This window comes from Pan troglodytes, chromosome 9, assembly GCF_028858775.2.
Source record: "Pan troglodytes isolate AG18354 chromosome 9, NHGRI_mPanTro3-v2.0_pri, whole genome shotgun sequence".
Classification (NCBI taxonomy): domain Eukaryota; kingdom Metazoa; phylum Chordata; class Mammalia; order Primates; family Hominidae; genus Pan; species Pan troglodytes.
In genome coordinates, this window is record NC_072407.2 from 110,434,995 (window position 1) to 110,455,211 (window position 20,217).

Sequence of the window (20,217 nt, forward strand, 5' to 3'; positions counted from 1 at the left end):
CGAACTACAAAATGGGAGAATATTTTTGCAACCTACTCATCTGACAAAGGGCTAATACCAAGAATCTACAATGAACTCAAACCAATTTACAAGGAAAAAAAAACCCATCAAAAAGTGGGCCAAGGATATGAACAGACACTTCTCAAAAGAAGACATTTATGCAGCCAAAAAACACAGGAAAAAATGCTCATCATCACTGGCTGTCAGAGAAATGCAAATCAAAACCACAATGAGATACCATCTCATACCAGTTAGAATGGTGATCATTAAAAAGTCAGGAAACAACAGGTGCTGGAGAGGATGTGGAGAAACAGGAACACTTTTACACTGTTGGTGGGACTGTAAACTAGTTCAACCATTGTGGAAGTCAGTGTGGCAATTCCTCAGGGATCTAGAACTAGAAATACCATTTGACCCAGCCATCCCATTACTGGGTATATACCCAAAGGATTATAAATATAAAGACACATGCACACGTATGTTTACTGCGGCACTATTCACAATAGCAAAGACTTGGAACTAACCCAAATGCCTAACAACGATAGACTGGATTAAGAAAATGTGGCACATATACACCATGGAATACTATGCAGCCATAAAAAATGATGAGTTCATGACCTTTGTAGGAACATGGATAAAACTGGAAACCGTCATTCTTAGCACACTATCGCAAGGACAAAAAACCAAACACCACATGTTGTCACTCATAGGTGGGAATTGAACAATGAGAACACATAGGCACAGGAGGGGGAACATCACACTCCAGGGACTGTTGTGGGGTGGGGGGAGGGGGGAGGGATAGCATTAGGAGATATACCTAACGCTAAATGATGAGTTAATGGGTGCAGTACACCAACATGGCACATGTATACATATGTAAGAAACCTGCACATTGTGCACATGTACCCTAAAACTTAAAGTATAATAATAATAAAATTTTTTAAAAACGGCTTATCCACCATGATCAAGTCGGCTTCATCCCTGGGATGCAAGGCTGGTTCAACGTACACAAATCAATAAATGTAATCCAGCATATAAACAGAACCAATTACAAAAACCACATGATTATCTCAATAGATGCAGAAACGGCCTTCAATAAAATTCAACAGCTCTTCATGCTAAAAACTCTCAATAAACTAGGTACTGATGGGACGTATTTCAAAATAATAACAGCTATTTATGACAAACCCACAGCCAATATCATACTGAATGGGCAAAAACTGGAAGCATTCCCTTTGAAAACTGGCACAAGACAGGGATGCCCTCTCTCACCACTCCTATTCAACATAGTGTTGGAAGTTCTGGCAGGACAATCAGGCAGGAGAAAGAAATAAAGGGTATTCAATTAGGAAGAGAGGAAGTCAAATTGTCTCTGTTTGCAGGCGACATGATTGTATATTTAGAAAACCCCATCATCTCAGCCCAAAATCTCCTTAAGCTGATAAGCAACTTCAGTAAAGTCTCAGGATACAAAATCAATGTGCAAAAATCACAAGCATTCCTATACACCAATAACAGACAAACAGAGAGCCAAATCATGAGTGAACTCCCATTCACAATTGCTACAGAGAATAAAATATCTAGGAATCCAACTTACAAGGGATGTGAAGGACCTCTTCAAGGAGAACTACAAACCACTGCTCAACAAAATAAAAGAGGACACAAACAAATGGAAGAACATTCCATGCTCATGGGTAGGAAGAATCAATATTGTGAAAATGGCCATACTGCCCAAGGTAATTTATAGATTCAATGCCATCCCCATCAAGCTACCAATGACTTTCTTCACAGAATTGGAAAAGACTACTTTAAAGTTCACACGGAACCAAAAAAGAGCCTGCATTGCCAAGACAATCCTAAGCCAAAAGAACAAAGCTGGAGGCATCACGCTACCTGACTTCAAACTCTACTACAAGGCTACAGTAACCAAAGTAGCATGGTACTGGTACCAAAACAGAGATATAGATCAACGGAACAGAACAAGTCCTCAGAAATAATACCACACATCTACAACCATCTGATCTTTGACAAACATGAGAAAAACAAGCAATGGGGAAAGGATTCCCTATTTAATAAATGGTGCTGGGAAAACCGGTTAGCCATAGGTAGAAAGCTGAAACTGGATCCCTTCCTTACACCTTATAAAAAATTAATTCAAGATGGATTAAAGACTTCAATGTTAGATCTAAAACCATAAAAACCCTAGAAGAAAACCTAGGCAATACCATTCAGGACATAGGCATGGGCAAGGACTTCATGACTAAAACACCAAAAGCAATGGCAACAAAAGCCAAAATTGACAAATGGGATCTAATTAAACTAAAGAGCTTCTGCACAGGAAAAGAAACTACCATCAGAGTGAACAGGCAACCTACAGAATGGGAGAAAATTTTTCCAATCTATATTATTTGTCATATTCCAGCCCATATGACAAAGGGCTAATATCCAGAATCTACAAAGAACTTAAACAAATTTACAAGAAAAAAATCAAACCACCCCATCAAAAAGTGGGCGAAGGATATGAACAGACACTTCTCAAAAGAAGACATTTATGCAGCCAACAGACACATGAAAAAATGCTCATCATCACTGGCCATCAGAGAAATGCAAATCAAAATCACAGTGAGATACCATCTCACACCAGTAAGAATGGGAATCACTAAAAAGTCAGGAAACAACAGGTGCTGGAGAGGATGTGGAGAAATAGGAACACTTTTACACTGTTGGTGGGACTGTAAACTAGTTCAACCATTGTAGAAGACAGTGTGGCAATTCCTCAAGGATCTAGAACCAGAAATACCATTTGAGCCAGCCATCCCATTACTGGGTGTATATCCAAAGGATTATAAATCATGCTGCTATAAAGACACATGCACAGGTATGTTTACTACAGCACTATTCACAATAACAAAGACGTGGAACCAACCAAAATGTCCATCAATGATAGACTGGATTAAGAAAATGTGGCACATACACACCATGGAATACTATGCAGCCATAAAAAAGGATGAGTTCATGTCCTTTGTAGGGACATGGATGAAACTGGAAACCATCATTCTGAGCAAACTATCGCAAGGACAGAAAACCAAACACCGCATGTGCTCCCTCATAGGTGGGAATTGAACAATGAGAACACTTGGACACAGGGTGGGGAACATCACACACCAGGGCCTGTCATGGGGTGGGGGGAGGGGGGAGGGATAGCATTAGGAGATATACCTAATGTAAATGATGAGTTAATGCGTGCAGCACACCAACATGGCACATGTATACATTTGTAACAAACCTGCACGTTGTGCACATGTACCCTAGAACTTAAAGTATAATTAAAAAATAAAAAGAAAAAAGAAAAAAAAAAGGAAGGGAAAATATTGCCACCTCCTGTCAACAGGAGAAATAGAAAACAACTTATGGCATCTTTAATCAATCAAAATAACTAAAAAGTTAATAGAGAAGAAAATAATGACAAACTAACAATATTTAATTACCACCAAGAAAGGGAAAAGGGAGGGGAAAATACAGGAAGAACAGATCAGATAAGTAGAAAACAAACAGCAAGATGGTAGCCTTAAGCCCAATGAATACAGTAATTACAATAAATATAAATGGTCTAAACATGCTAATTAAAAGACAAAGATTATCTAGAATTATGCAAAATTAAATCCAACTGTATTTTGTTTACAAGAGACACAATTTAAATATAAGGGCACAAAAAGATGAAAAGTAAAAGAATAGGAAAAGATGTCATGTAGGTACTCACCAAAGGAACACTAGGGTAGCTATATCAATATAAAATAAAATGTTCTTTCAGACAAGAAGTACTGTAAAATATACGAAATATCTATTGAAGTGATCACATGCTTTTTGTCCTTTATTCTGTTAATGTGGTCATCGCATTTATTGATTTGTATATGTTGAACCACCTTGCACACAAAGGATAAATCTCACTTGATCATTATTTTAATGTGCTGTTAAATTCAGTTTGCTAGTATTTGGTTGAAGATCCTATTCATCTATGTTCATCAGGGGCATTAGCCTGTAATTTTATTATAGCATCCTCGTCTGGCTTTGGTATCCAACTCATGTTGGCTTTGTAAATGAGGTTAGAAGTATGCTCTCCTCTTTAATTTTTTGAAAGAGTTTGAAAAGGGCAGATTATTATTTCTTCTTTAAATATTTAGTAGAATTCAACAGCAAGGTCATCAGTGAATTCAACAGTGAAGCCATCCTGGGCTTTTCTTTGACGGGAGGTTTTTTATTACTGATCCAATCTTCTTACTCATTATTGGTCTATTCATATTTTCTATTTCTTCATGATTCAGTCTTGGAAGGTTATATGTATCTAAGAATTTGCCCATCTCTTCTAAGTTATCCTATTTATTGGCTTATAATTGTTCATAGTAGTTTCTTATTATCCTTTGTATTTCTGTAGTATCAGTTGTAATGTCTCATCTTTCATTTCTGATTTTATTTATTTGAGTCTTCTTTTTTTTTTTTTTTTGAGACAGTTTCACTCTTGTTGCCCAGGCTGGGGTGCAATGGCATGATCTCAGCTCACCGCAACCTCTGCCCCCTGGGTTCAAGTGATTCTCCTGCCTCAGCCTTCCGAGTAGTTGGGATTACAGGCATGTGCCACCACACCTGGCTAATTTTGTATTTTTAGTAGAGACGAGGTTTCTCCATGTTGGTCAGTCTGGTCTTGAACTCCCGACCTCAGGTGATCCGCCCACCTTGGCCTCCCAAAGTGCTGGGATTACAGGCGTGAGCCACTGCACCAGGCCTACTTTTACATTTTTATTTATTTATTTATTTATTTATTTACTTTTAGAGATGTAGTCTCACTATGCTGCCAAGGCTGGACTCAAACTCTTGGGCTAAAGTGATCTTTCTGCCTCAGTCTCCCAAGTAGCTGAGACTACAGACGTGTGCCACCACACCTGATTTTCTTGTTTTTATTAGTCTAGTTAAAGATTTGCCAATTTTGTTTATCTTTTCAAAAACCCAACTCTTGGTTTTGTTGATCTTTTCTATTGTTTTTCTAGTTTTTATTTCAATCATTTCTGCTCTAACCTTTATTTCCTTCCTTCTGATAACTTTGGTCTTAGTTTGTTCTTCTGTTTCTAGTTCCTTGAAGTGTAACATTAGGTTGTTTCAGATCTTTCTTATTTTGTGATGTAGGCATTTATTGCTATGAAATTCCCCTTTAGAATTGCCTTTGCTGCATCCCATACGTTTTGGTATGTTGTGTCTCCATTTTGTTTGTCTCAATATATTCCTTAATTTACCTTTAAAGGTCACATATGACAAGCCCACAGCTAACATCATACTCAATGGTGAAAAGTTAAAAGTTTCTTCTCTAAGATCAGGAACATGGATGCCCCTGCTTACTACTTGTATTCAACATGGCACTGGAAGTCTCAGCCAGAGAAATTAGGCAAGAGAAAGAAATAAGACATACAAATTGAAAAGGAAGATGTTAAATTGTCTCTGTTTCCAGATGACATGATCTTATATACAGAAGACCTTAAAGACTCTTATCAAAAAACTGTTAAAAATAATAAGCAAATTTAGTAAAGTTACAAACTCAACATACAAAAATCAATGGTGTTTCTATAAACCAAAGATACAACGTTCACAAAGGAAAAGTAAAACTGTCATCATTCAAAGATAACATGACTAAGAAAATCCAAAGGAATTTATAAAAAAGCAATTAGAGGCCAGGCACAGTGGCTCATGCCTGTAATCCCAGCACTTTGGGAGGTCGAGGCGGGCAGATCACGAGGTCAGGAGTTCGAGACCAGACTGACCAACATAGTGAAACCCCATCTCTACCAAAAATACAAAAATTAGTCAGGTGTGGTGGCACATGCCTGTAATCCTAGCTACTCGGGAGGCTGAGGCAGGAGAATCACTTGAACCCGGGAAGCGGTGGTTGCAGTGAGCTGAGATCACATCACTGCACTCCAGCCTGGGTGACAGTGCAAGACTCCACCTCAAAAAAAAAAAAAAAAAAAAAAAACATGGAGAGAAATTTAAGATCCAAAGACATGGGCCAGCTGTGGTGGTTCATGCCTGTAATCCCAGAACTTTGGGAGGCCAAGGCGGGTAGATCACTTGAGCTCAGGAGTTAGAGACTAGCACGGGCAACATGGCAAGACACCCCATCTACAAAAAGTACAGAAAGTATCCAGGCGTGGTGACCCATGCCTGTAGTCCCAGCTATTTGGGAGGCTGAGGCAGGAGAATTACTTGAACCTGGGAGGTGGAGATTTCAGTGAGCTGAGATTGTGCCACTGCACTCCAGCCTAGGCAACAGGGTGAGACTCTGTCTTAAATAAACAAATAAATATACACAAATAGACCAATGCAACAGAATAGACACTACAGAAACACTTTACATATATGATTACATGATTTAAACAATGGCACCACAGCAATTCATTGTGAAAAGGATGGTATTTTCAAAGGTATTTGATCAGTTGGATATCCATAAGAAAAAAATGAACTTTGTACCTCTAAGTATACACAACAATTAATTTGAGATGAATACTAGATATCAATCTGAAACTAAAGCAATTAAGCCTCTAGAACAAACATAAGGAAAATATCTTCTGACTAGGTTAGACAAAATTTCTTAAACAGGACCCAGAAAGCACTAACCATGAAGAAAAAGTGGTGGCTGGGCATGGTGGCTCACATCTGTAATCTCAGCACTTTCAGAGGCCAAGGTGGGAGGACTGCTTGAGGCCAGGAGTTCAACACCAGCCTTGGCAACATACCAAGACCCTGTCTCTACAAAAAATTAAAAAATTAGCCAGGCATGGTAGTGCACACCTGTTGTCCAAACAGGAGGATGAGGCGGGAGGATTGCTTGAGCCCAGGAGTTCAAGGTTACAGTGAACTGTGATCATGCGACTGCACTCTAGCATGGGCAAAAGAGTGAAACCCTGTCAAAGAAAGAAAAAAAAAAGAAAGAAAGGAAAGAAGGAAAGAAAGAGAAAAAGTCACAAATTGGACTTTATTAAAATTAAAGACTTCTTTTCATTAAGAACATCTTAGAGGAATGAGGCAAGCCTGGGAGAAGATATTCAACACATATAGTATTTAACAAAGGACTTGCATTCAGGATGTATGAACTCCTCCAGAGAATATTTATAACGTAATAGTACAGGTAATAGATCTTGGCGGTTTGAAGATGGAGAGGAGAGGTAAAGAAAAGGGTAGGGATACTTATGTTCTCATCATATATAATGGGAAGTCAAGTGATTCTATGTCAGCCTGATGGAACAAGAAACTAAGACTTAAATATTCTTTAAACCAATAAGGTAATAAAATAGAGGAACTAAAAAAATAACATGATGATACTGGGAGGGGAGATAAGCAGGGCTGTGGAGGGTAAGTAACCTACGTTCTCAATTATCTTTGCAGAAAGCCAACAGATTACTTCTAAAGTTAATAAAAGATAATTGTACACGCACATTATTTAGAAGCATGGAAGTAACTACTAGAAGATCTACAATAAAAATAGTTAAAAATGGGCCAGGCGTGGTGGCTCACGCCTGTAATCCCAGCACTTAGGGAGGCAGAGGTGGGTGGATCACTAGGTCAGGAGTTCAAGATCAGCCTGGCCAAGATGGTGAAACCTCATCTCTACTAAAAATACAAAAAAATCAGCTGGGTGTGGTAGTGGATGCCTGTAATCCCAGGTACTCGGGAGGCTGAGGCAGAGAACTGATTGAACCTGGGAGGCGAAGGTTGCAGTGAGCCGAGATTACACCACTGCATTCCAGCCTGGGCAACAGAGCAAGACTCCATCTCAAAAAAAGAAAGTTAAAAATGGTTGCTTTTAGTGTATGAGGGTGAAAGAAAGTAGGATGGGGTAAAATATTTATTTTTCATAATAAATTATTCTATATTACTTATTAAAGAAGTACGCATGTCACTTTGATTAAAATATTAAATTTTTTAAAATCCCTACATTTACATTACTATAACTATGCAAATAATTCACTTCTACAGCCAAGCAGTGTGCTAAAACTATGCATCCTTTTTTTAGAAGTCACCCACTTGACTGTATCTAGAATCAAGATGCTGTGTCTAGAATCAAGAGCAAATGTATTCTCTTCACATCTTAGAACAATTTTAATCTGTCATATCTGAACCATGACTTTCACAGTTAGCTCTTTTTCAGAGTTTCTAACCTCTTTTTTCTAAATCCAGCCTCTGTCATACTTTCTATTGCATGGGGTACCATTTTCCTCCCATATATAACCCTCTTAGAGGCACTCAATATCCTGATCTAATTTAAATTTATTACTATTTTTGTTTTCTTCAGGTTCTACCGCTTTTTTCTTTCTTTTTCTTTTTGTTTTGACATTATTGGTTTTTCCTAAAAGTGAACCTTGGGTGTGGTGGCACGTGCTGGTATCCCACCTACTCAGGAGGCTGAGGCACGAGAATCACTTGAACTGGGAGGCGCAGGTTGCAGTGAGCCAAAATTACACCACTGCATTCCAGCCTGGGAGACAGAGCAAGACTCTGTCTCAAAAAAAAAAAAAAAAAAAAAGAGGTGGTTGGAGAAGATCGCCAGACAGGAAGTCTAGCTTCTGGTCTTTGTTCAGAGTCAGCATGGTCTTCAAAGAGGGTTAGATGCTCAGGCCAGCCTCTCAGGATCAGCACAAATCATGCAGTGGTGAACAGACTTGGGTGTCGTTTCCCCCAGGTGTGGGTGAAGTTCCTAGACTAGACCAGATATCATTGGGTAAAAGGTGTGCCTGTTTAACATTTGGATAAATATCACTATTGTCCAACACACAGAAGTTTCTGTCACACCACCTCCTGTCAGAACAAGAATGCCTATTTCCCCATGTCCTAACCAACTCATATTTTTAAGTATTTTATTAATTTTTTGACTAGGTAATGTTTGCAGATGGCACAAAATTTAAAAAAGTAGGGAAGGGCATGCAGTGAGAGGTCTCCACATTCCCGTCGCAGCCATCCCAGTCCTGTCCCCAGAACCACAAACTTTGATCTCAGCCTTTCTGGTAAATGGAAAGTGGTATCTCACTCAATAAATCTCACAATTATGTGGGGAAAAAAAAAAGTGAACCTTGGTTGTCCATTAATACTTAAGAATGAAAGTCTGTGTCAGTTTTTCTAGGCGCTAGTACGAGTATCTTTTGTTAGTATTCTGTCTACCCAGTGTTCTCACTCAGGAGTGGGAAAACCCCAGGCAATTTTCACGCCTGTAATCCCAGCACTTTGGGAGGCCAAGGAGGGTGGATCACCTGAAGTCAGGAGTTCGGGACCAGCCTGGCCAACATGGTGAAACCCCGTCTCTACTAAAAATACAAAAATTAGCCAAGCATGGTGGTGCACCTGTAATCCCAGCTACTGGGGAGGCTGAGGTGGGAGAATTGCTTGAACCTGGGAGGCAGAGGCTGCAGTGAGCCAATATCATGCCACTGCACTCCAGCCTAGGCAACAGAGAGAGATTCTGTCTTAAAAAAAAAAAAATTGAACTGTACACTTTAAATTTTATGACATAAAAATTATATTTCAATAAAACTTCTAAATAAACTCACAAGGAAACTTTTCCAGGCCTGCTGAATGACTCTGGCAGCCTTATCCTGCTTTGTAAATTCTGATTCCTCTTTCCAAGGCATTTGAAATTCCTAAAAGAAAATGAGCAAAAAGGGTACATTTAAAATAATTTTAATTTACTTTCATTTTTATTTATTTATTTTTTTTAGAGACACATTCTTGCTCTGTCACCCAAGCTGGAGTGCAGTGGTGCGATGATAGCTCACTGTAGCCTCAAACTGCTGGGCTCAAGTGATCCTCTTGCCTTAACCTCCTAAGTAGCTGGGATTGTAGGCGTGCACCACCACACCTGGCTTTCTTTTTTTCATTATTATTTTTTTGTAGAGATGGGGTCTTGCTATGTTGCCCAGGCTGGTGTCAAACACCTTCTGGCTTGGCCTCCCAAAGTGCTGGGATTGTAAGCGTGAGCCACTGCGCCCAGCCTAAAATTATTTTATATGCTCTATTATAAAACTACCACTAGAACTCAGTGAAAATTAAATAGAGTTGTATAAATAAAACAATTAAAATAAGATGTTGTATCAAAATAATAAAAATAAAAATAGTCACCTTCTTATTTTTTAAGAGACAGAGTCTTTCTCTGTTGCCTTGGCTAGAATGCCATGGCAGGATCATAGGTCACTGCAGCCTTGAACTCTTAGGCTCGATTGCTCCTCCTGCCTCACCCTCCTGAGTAGCTGGGACTACAGGCACATGCTACGATGCCTAGCTAATTTTTAAAATTTTTTGTAGAGACAGGTTCTTGCTATGTTTCCCAGGCTGGTCTTGAATTCTTGTACTCAAGCGATCCTCCCACCTCTGCCTCTGAAAGTGCTTGGATTACAGGCATGAGCCACTGCGCCAAAAGTAGTCAGCAATTATTGGTGATTTAATATGTTCTAATTTGTATATTTTTTTCTAGTTCCAGCAACAACCCTGCATAACAGATTTTGCTAATATGCTTGTGTTAGAGATGAGGAGCCTAGGCTTTAAGGCCTAAGGTCAAATAGTGAGTAACTAAACCAGTTATTGAATTCAAGTTTATCTTGAAAGTCCATGACTTTTACATACCCTGTTGTATGACTTCAAATAAACCTTTCTTAACGTGCATAGAGACAGAGTTGCAACCACAAAATTGCGCAGGTCCCTAACCTAAAATTAGACCTTATGTGGTCAAATATAAAAGGAAAAAAAGGTCATGCACTGAATACAGGGAGAAACATGGATTTTTACTTAGTCTTAAGAGTTATTAATACTTCACAGAATAATGTCACTCATTACATTTACAGTAGCAATATGGTTCTGACATGCTTTATCATAATCCAAAGTGAATAAATTTTGCTTAAAAGCTTAAAATTCTGGGCTGAATATAGTGACTCATGCCTGTAATCCCATGGTTTTGGGAGGCCAAGGCAGGAGGATTGCTTGAGGCCAGGAGTTCAACACCAGCCTGGGCAATATAGCGAGACCCCCATCTCTACAACAACAGCAACAACAACAAAAAGCTGGGCAGGTTGGCACATACTGTAGTCCTAGCTACTTGGGAGGCTGAAACAGGAGGATGGCTTGAGCCCAGGAGTTCAAAACTGCAGTGAGCTATGATTGCACCACTGCACTCCAGCCCGGGCCACAAAATGAGACCATGTCTCTAAAAATAATAAAAATTTAAACTCTGAATTGGTGCATGTAAAATGCAAAACGTGTAAGGATTTACAAATCCCAAAGCCCTGACCTATTTAAACATATAACATACATCTACTAATATGTTTAGAAAGACAGAGGCTAAACAGAAAACTTTCAAAAAGGATACGCCATTCATAAGAAAAATGTATTTATATATTTCTCAACTTGCCATTTTTCCCTTTTGACGTTGAAAGTTATTCAGATGCTTAAAACTAAAGGTGTTTTCTTCCTAATTTGGTAAATTGTTGTTTTTTAAATTCACATTTTTAAGAGTTGGGAGAAGGTTCGCTCTGAAAAAAACTTATGTCTTTTTTGCTTTCCCTACAAATAGCCTTATTAATATAGGAGGCATGGGAAGACAGGTTAAGTCTTTGGACTCTGAGGCAAGATAGACCAGGGTTTAAATCTCAACAAATTCTACCTCATTCTTAGCTGCGTGATTTTGCCAAAGTTACTTAACTCACTCAAACTTCAAGTTACTCATCTGTAAAATATGGGGACTCATTGTACCTAACTCATAGAATTGTTAGGATTAAGTCAGATAACACAGGTAAAGCATTTAGTATAGTTTCTGACCCACCATAGCCACTCAATAAATCATATTATTATAATACAAACTATTTTCCAAAATAAAAACTATTCATGTGCATTATTCCAGTTAGGAAACTGAGATAACATTTTAAGTACAATTATTCTCTTAATTTACAAATAACTGTTAGCACAAATGAGATTAAGGAATGATATTTCAGGCCTAAAAGATTTGTTAATTTTTTTTTTTTTTTTGAGACAGAATTTTGCTCTGTCACCCAGGCTGGAGGGCAGAGACATCATCTCAGCTCACTGCAACCTCCACCTCCCGGGTTCAAGTGATTCTCATGTCTCAGCCTCCTGAGTAGCTGGGATTACAGGTGTGTGCCATCACGCCCGGCTAATCTTTGTATTTTTAGTAGAGACAGAGTTTCACCCTGTTGGCCAGGGTGGGCTCGAACTGCTGGCCTCAAGAAATCCACCCGCCTTGGCCTCGCAAAGTGCTAGCATTACAGGCATAAGCCATTGCGCTCAGCAGCAACAATTTTTGTAGGATAGTTCTTACAAGTGGAATTGCTATGACAAAAGGTATGCACATATATATTTCTGTTTTTTGTTTGTTTTCTGAGACAGAGTCTCGCTCTGTCGCCAGGCTGGAACGCAGTGGAGCGATTTCGGTGCACTGCAACCTCCGCCTCCTGGGTTCAAGCGATTCTCCTGCCTTAGCCTCCCCGCGATTTCCACTCACTGCAACCTATGCCTCCCGGGTTCAAGCGATTCTCCTGCCTCAGCCTCAAGTAGCTGGCACTACAGGTGTGCGCCACCGTGCCCAGTTAATTTTTGTATTTTAAGTAGAGATGGGGTTTCACCATGTTGGCCAGAATGGTCTCCATCTCTTGACCTCGTGATCCACCCACCTCAGCCTCCCAAAGCGCTGGGATTACAGGCATGAGCCACTGCGCCTGGCGCACATATATATTTGAATTGACTCTCTCTGGAAAGGGATATGAGAAATTACTAAGAATGATTGTCTCTAGGAAGGGACCTGTGGACTGAGGAGCCTGGGTTCGGAAAGGGAAGAGATGTTTTTGTTCCAGTATACTCTTTTATGCTGTTGGTTTTTTTCCACAATGTGCATTTAGTTCAGATATATACAATATAACTTCATTAAAAATACAGCGTGCATATTAAAACCTAACACTGCCAAACTGTCCTCAAAAATGGTGTCTAATTTATGCCCATAAACATTCTATGGGAATGCTTGACTCTAAATTTTAGAAAAGTAAAAAACTAAACGTAAATTAGATATTAGGATTAAAATGGGTCTTTTAATATTCTTTCCAAGAACTAAACTGTGTGATTTTTTACCTGTTATCAATGTAGTGTGTGTGTTATTTAACATGACAGCATTAGCATTAATTCATCACAATTTCATCATTTTCCCAAATACATTCCCAATTTTGTAGGTGGAAATTTAACACTGGATCTTAAAAATCCCTTGAAAATCCTGAACCAGTTTATTGAATACTTTGATCTAAATAATTTTACACGGGCTTTCTGCATACACCTGCTTCCTGCTTCTCTAGTGACATAGGCTAAAGGGTGTTTAGAAGCTGCCAAAAAAGTATGTCATAAATGCCACCATTATATGTTTATGAATACAAAAAATATAGAGGAAATATATTCCAGCATTCAAAATTATCTGATTCAGAAATAAACAATGAAGTTCCACAATTTCAAGAAAGAACATATTCAATTGTGTCAAATATTGTTGCAAGGGCAAGTAAATACAGAGGAAAAAAAGGGAGATTTGGCCAGATAAAGTCACTAGTGACCGTACAGGCACTGCTTCAGTGGAGTAAGCAGGGAAGGAAGTTTGGGTTGGGTTGAGGAAGTGGGAAAGTTGAGACAGTAAGTACAGTAGTAATTCTTTGGAGTGCTGTAAGGGAGCAGAAAAATGGGGTGTAGCTAGAGAGTGAGAATGGATTAAAAGTTTTTTTTTAAAAAAAAAGGCCGGGCGCGGTGGCTCACGCCTGTAATCCCAGCACTTTGGGAGGCCAAGGTGGGCGGATCATCTGAGGTCAGGAGTTTGAGACCAGCCTGACCAAAATGGAGAAATCCCGTCTGTACTAAAAATACAAAATTAGCTGGGTGTGGTGGCGCATGCCTGTAATCCCAGCTACTCAGGAAGGCTGAGGCAGGAGAATTGCTTGAACCCGGCAGGCGGAGGTTGCGGTGAGTCGAGATCATGCCACTACTCCAGCCTGGGCAACAAGAGTGAAACTCGGTCTAAAAAAACAACAACAACAACAAAAAACGACAGATTCTAAAGCATGTTAAAATGTACCATCCAGTAGTGAGGGAGAAATTAAAGTGACGGAGAACTTAAAGGGGCAAAAAAAAAGGGATAAGTTAAAGGGTAAAACCTTTGAGTAGGTGTAAGAGGACACCATCTGGAGCAGAAAGGAGGGTGGGACCGTTGCTGGCTTTAGATAAGAAATAAGATCGACTTTATATGGTTATTATGATGCTCCAGATAAATTAACCATTGTGAAAACCCTTCGTAAGTTTTAAGATACTAAAATGTACTACCAGGCCGGGTCTGGTGGCTCACGCCTGTAATCCTAACATTTTGGGAGGCCAAGGTGGGCAGATCACCTTAAGTCAGGGGTTTGAGACCAGCCTGGCCAATATGGTGAAACCCTGTCTCTACTAAAAATACAAAAATAAACTGGGTGTGGTGGCGCACACTTGCAGTCACAGCTACTCGGAAGGCTGAGGCAGGAGAATAGCTTGAACCCGGGAGGCAGAGGTTGCAGTGAACTGAGATCACGCCACTGCACTCAGCCTGGGCAACACAGCGAGATGCCTTCTCAAAAACAACAACAAAAAACTAACCAAATAAAATGTACTATCAAACAACTGCTCAGGCAGTGAAGTATTTTACTACACCCATGTGCCACTTGTAGATTCACAGATAAGTATTTTCCAAGCTTATTATATCCCTAATCAATAAAATTTTTTATCATAATAGATGATGTTTTCACTTATTTATTTTTATGCTTCGTGGAAAAAAGCCCACAAGACGTGTTTGGATTCTTGGTTTCACTTTTAAAGCAGCAAACAATCGTTACTTTGCTTGAATTGGAACCTGTATACGTCCTATTTTGTTTCCTCTACTAAATTTATTGAATAAACAAATGATTCCCGTGGCCTTTATAAGTTTCGTAATTTCGCTTTTCCTTTTTACCTGTGGTCCTTGATGCTAGGGGCAGGAGAAGAAAAACAACTAACCTATTCTTTAAAAACGGGTTTCCCTTTTCCATCTCTAAAAAAACTGAAAAGACGTAAAACAAATGGGAGGGGGCAAAGGAAAGAAATGAGGAAAAATCTAAGGAAGATTAATGTGTACTTCCCGGTCAGCGGGAAGGTGGACGGAGTAATATCTTTGCGGAGGATTGGGGTGTGGGGATCTGTGAAGGCGCAGTATGAGCAGTAAGGACTTGTCAACCAGCCCGACGCAACTTCACCGAGGGCGAGGAAAGGAGCTCTGAGGAAGGGGTTACTCCCGGGCAGGACTGTAAACCAGCTGGAGGCCTCGCTGGGAGGGCTTTAGAGGAATGAAACGTCCTTAAGAGGGGCGGATGGGGAATGGTATCAAGGGTATGGGTTCTTTAGGGCCTTGAAACAACGAAGGCTCAAACCAGTGGGCACAAAGGCTACCGGAACAGTAGTACGCGCTGAGAGAAGGGACACTATTCCCTTCACCTACCAATCGCTGCTGGCCCGGGCGCCGCTGGACTCCTAGGTAACGTCGCAGGCGGAAATGACGTAACTCAATCCATTCTGTCCCGCCCCATTGCCCTCCTAGCCCCGCCTTCTAGGCCCCGCCTTTCCTCTATTCGCGCTCTGACAAAGTGCTGGGGATATAGACCAACCGCTTGTGAAGACTGCTGGTTCTGTTAGAAGCCCGCTTTCGATTGTCAGTGGCTTTGAGGCGAAGGATTTTGGAAGGGAAAGCAAAGTGATTGTCTACGAAGTTGGGCTTAGTATATAATAAAGCCCAGTCATTTCAACCAAGAACCTTAAAGATGTTGAGAAATATAATGAAATATTTTCTATTTAGTTAATTTTTGTAAAATTTTTCTTGAGATAGGGTCTCAATCTGTGGCCGAGGCTGGAGTGCAGTGGCGCGATCTCGGCTCACTGCAGCCTGGAACTCCCCTGGCTCAGGTGATTCTCCCACGTCAGCCTCCCGAGTAGCTGGGACCATAGGAGTGCACCACCACGTCAGGCTCATTTTTCTATTTTTATTAATAGTGGCGACAGGGTTTCTCCATGTTGTCCAGGCTGGTCTTGAACTCCTGGGCTCCAGCGATCCGCCCCTACCCCACCTTCCGCCTTGGCCTCCCAAAGTGCTAGGATTACAGGCGTGAACCACCGCGCCCGGCCTATTTAATTAGTTTAATTTATTCATTTGAAAATGAGACAACTGATCCTTCTAGCAATTTGACAGGTCTTGCTCAAGGTCAAAGAATACGTGACTTGCAGTCCAGTGTTATTTCTAAATGTAAGCTCTTCAGCTGGTTAAGCTAAACTGCTTTTAAGTGAAAACAGACGACCTCTTGAATGAGTTTTCAAATGACCTTAAATAATGCAAGCACTGCTTATCTAAAGCGAGTCTGACTTGCTTGAATTCTGAGTCTGACACTTTGGCAGTGCTTTAGTTGGTCACAGATTATTGCAATGTGAAAAAATCTTGTTCAGAACTGCCCAGTTTTGCTATGTTCGTCCTATGTTCATGCATGGAATATAATTTGTTTGTAAGGAAGATAAACTTTTAAGGAGGGAAAAGAAACACCTGAAGAGAAATTTCCCTGTATAATGAAAACATTTGTACAGAAAAAATTCTTGGTAGGTTAATTCAGTGACTCACTGAACTTCCAGAGTTCTTTAAAATCATCACAATCATAAGCAAGGGGTGAGCTTCAGTTCCTCTTTATGCAGTTGCCTTGATGCATTAATACACAGTAGTTATGAACAATAAACTGTAAAAATATAGTCATGGAAACATTATGTATATCTTAATTTTCAGTGTAATAGAAACTGGGTTAAAAAATTTAAATTCAGGCCAGGTGTGGTGGCTCACACCTGTAATCCCAGCACTTTGGGAGGCTGAGGTGGGCGGATCACTTGAGGTCAGGAGTTCAAGACCAGCCTGGACAACATGGTGAAACCCCCTCTCTACTAAAAATACAAAAATTAGCCCAGCCTCCCAAGTAGCTGGGACTACAGGCGCCCTCCATGATACCCGGCTAATTTTTTGTATTTTTAGTAGAGACGGGGTTTTACTGTGTTAGCCAGGATGGTCTCGATCTCCTGGTGGCGTGCTGCCTGTAGTCCCAGCTACTCAGGAAGCTGAGGCAGGAGAATTGATAGAACCCGGGAGGCAGAGGTTGGTTGCAGTGAGCCGAGATAGCGCCATTGCACTTCAGCCTGGCAACACAGCAAGATTCCCTCTAAAAAAAAAAAAAATTAAATTCAAAGTTACACAACAATGTGAATGTACTTAAGTCCACTGAATTGTACAATTGAAACTAGTTAGAAGGATAAATTTATGTATATTTTACCACAATTTAAAATTTTTAAATTAAAAAACTGCAAAACTAAGCCAGTAAATAATTCAGAACAAAAATTCCTAAATGTACTGGATGAAATATAAAAATAAATTTAAGGTATACTGCTGTTTAGATATTATTAGGTTGGTGCAAAAGTAATTGCGGTTTTTGCCATTAAACACACATAATTAAACATAATGGCAAAAACCGCGATTACTTTTGCATCAACCTAATAAACTGCATATTTTTAATGTAGTGCTTATCTGAATTATTTTAAAAAGTATTTACAATAGTTACTGTTGAGTACTTATGTTACCTCTAACCTGATCCACAAGAATTCAGCAATTTCTACATAACAGGCTAGAACATTTTCTTATTGCTCTAATACATGTAAAAATTGTTCAGTTCTTTAAAAGTATCTTTCTTTAAAGTAGCCACAAGGGATCATTAAGACTAGAAACTGTCAAGTGTTAGGTTTATTCATTTATATGTACCTGCTTAAATCTAGGAACAGTTTACTAAGACGCAGAACTCAGAAGAACTTCTGGGTGGTTTCACAGAAATCGTTCCTTACTTCCTTCTCTCTTCCCCTCTCCACTTATTCTCTTCCTCTTCTTTTTCTCTCTTCTTTGTCTTACTACTATTATACAATATATCATATTATATTTATGAAATTACTATTCTTGCTTTCCACTTACGAGGCAAAGATTTTTCTTTATAAACCATGTGAAGACAAGAGATAAGGAAACAAAAATGAATTGGCATGAGGAAAGGGGAAATATCTGTAGTGCCGAGGGAGAAGAGTCACAATTACATGCCATTTTGCCTAGGGAGAAGAGTCACGATTATATGCCATTTCTTTCCTCTCTGCTTTGGCACTGGAGCAAACTCCAACAATAGGGGACTCCAAGGCTGTCCCCCGGATGTGAGTATGGAATCTTTTATAATTGTGGAAAATATGTCATGTAGTAGAAAACCACAATGTCACACATGAGGAGTGGGTGTGGGTCAAAGGCACAGGTCCTGCAGTGGTCCTAAAGGAGGCCAGAGGGACCTCCAACCAGGCATCAATCCTCTTGTTGAGGCTTAGCAGTTTGAAGAGGCTAGAGGAAGGGAGTTGGCACCTTTAGCTAATTCTTGGCTGAGAAATCTGTCCTCTTCACTACAGTGACTCTTGTTATGCCAGGGGACTGTTTGTCTTCTGTGTACCCTTGTTGTATTTTCTTTTTCTTTTTTCTTTTTTGTTTTTTTTTGAGATGGAGTCTCGCTCTGTTGCCCGGGCTGAAGTGCAGTGGCAGGATCTCAGCTCACTGCAAGCTCTGCCTCCCGGGTTCACGCCATTCTCCTGCCTCAGCCTCCCAAGTAGCTGGGACTACAGGCGCCCTCCATGATACCCGGCTAATTTTTTGTATTTTTAGTAGAGATGGGGTTTTACTGTGTTAGCCAGGATGGTCTCGATCTCCTGACCTTGTGATCCACCCGCCTCGGCCTCCCAAAGTGCTGGGATTACAGGCATGAGCTACCATGCCTGGCCCCTTGTTGTATTTTCACCATCAACAAAAATAATGGTGCCAAGCTTAAATATTTTTTCTTTTCTTTTCTTTTTTTTTTTTTTTTTGAGACTGTAACCACACAATGAGTTCTCCTTGCCTGCTGCCTAGACAGAGCCAATTTATCAAGACAGGGGAATTGCAATAGAGTTTAATTCTTGCAGAGTTGGCAGTATGGGAGACTGCAGTTTTATTTCTTGAATCAGTCTCCCTGAAATGTCAGGGATTGTGGTTTTTAAGGACAATTTGGTGGGTAGGGGGATCAGAAAGTGGGGAGTTGCTGATTAGTTGGGTCAGAGATGAAATCAAAGGGAGTCGAAGCTGTCCTCCTATGCTAAGTCAGTTCCTGGGTCGGGGCCACAAGACCAGATGAGCCAGTTTATTGATCTGAGTGATGCTAGTGGAATCATCAAGTGCAGGGTCTGCAAAATATCTCAAGCATTGATTTTAGGTTTACAATAGTGATGTTATCCCCAGGAGCAATTTGAGGAGGTTCAAAATCTGGCAGCCTTCAGATGCATGACTCCTAAATCATAATTTCTATGTTGTAGCTAATTTGTTAGTCCTGCAAAGGCAGTCTAATCCTCAGGCATGAAGGGGGCTTCTTTTGGGAAAGAGCTGTTACCATCTTTGTTTCAAAGTTAAACTATAAACTAAGTTCCTCCCAAGGTTAGTTTGGCCTATGCCCAGGAATAAACAAGGAGAGCTTGGAGGTTAGAATCAAGATGGAGTTGGTTAGGTCAGATCTCTTTCACTGTAATGATTTTCTCATTTATAATTTTTGCAGAGGTGGTTTCAAGACAGGATCTTGCTCTGTTGTCCAGGCTGGAGTGCAGTGGCATGATCATAGCTCACTGTAATCTCAAACTCCTGGGGTCAAGCAGTCATCCCACCCCAGTCTCCCAAGTAGTTGGGACTACAGGTGTTCACCACCATGGCCAGCTAATTTTTAAATTTTTTCTTTTGTAAAGTTGAGGGTCTCACTATGTTGCCAGGGCTAGTCTTAAACTCCTGGGCTCAAGTGATCCTCCTGCCTCGGCCTCCCAAAGTGCTGAGGTGTGAGCCACCGTGACTGGCCTTTTCTTTCTTCTAGTGTTATTATAGATTTCTGCCCTTTAGGGACTGAGTGGTGATTTTGGTTCATTTATTCATGAAGACATAATAGAATCAAAATTAGACCAATGCAGTTACAGAAATACCAGGGCTATAAGTGGTTACAACCTCTTTCTTAAAAAACAAAAGGTATCTTTTTCAAC

At 40.1% G+C, this 20,217-nt stretch overlaps 1 protein-coding gene across 13 annotated transcripts in view; it reads right to left on the reverse strand.

Moving 5' to 3' along the window:
• C11H11orf65 (chromosome 11 C11orf65 homolog) overlaps positions 1 to 15,652 on the reverse strand; it is a 156,369-nt gene extending 140,717 nt beyond the window's left edge. For 10 of the 13 annotated variants that reach the window (XM_063783394.1, XM_063783395.1, XM_063783390.1 and 7 more), the window contains exons 1-2: positions 15,566 to 15,644; positions 9,585 to 9,674 (exon numbers count right to left, since the gene is read on the reverse strand). In XM_063783394.1, coding sequence (XP_063639464.1) covers positions 9,585 to 9,665 — 81 coding nt within the window. In that variant the 5' untranslated portion in view covers positions 9,666 to 9,674; positions 15,566 to 15,644. Of the gene's footprint in view, positions 1 to 9,584; positions 9,675 to 10,653; positions 10,747 to 15,565 lie in introns of those variants that run through there. The other 3 variants (XM_063783387.1, XM_001140960.7, XM_063783386.1) reach the window with 3 other exon arrangements.
• Positions 15,653 to 20,217: the final 4,565 nt, after the last annotated feature.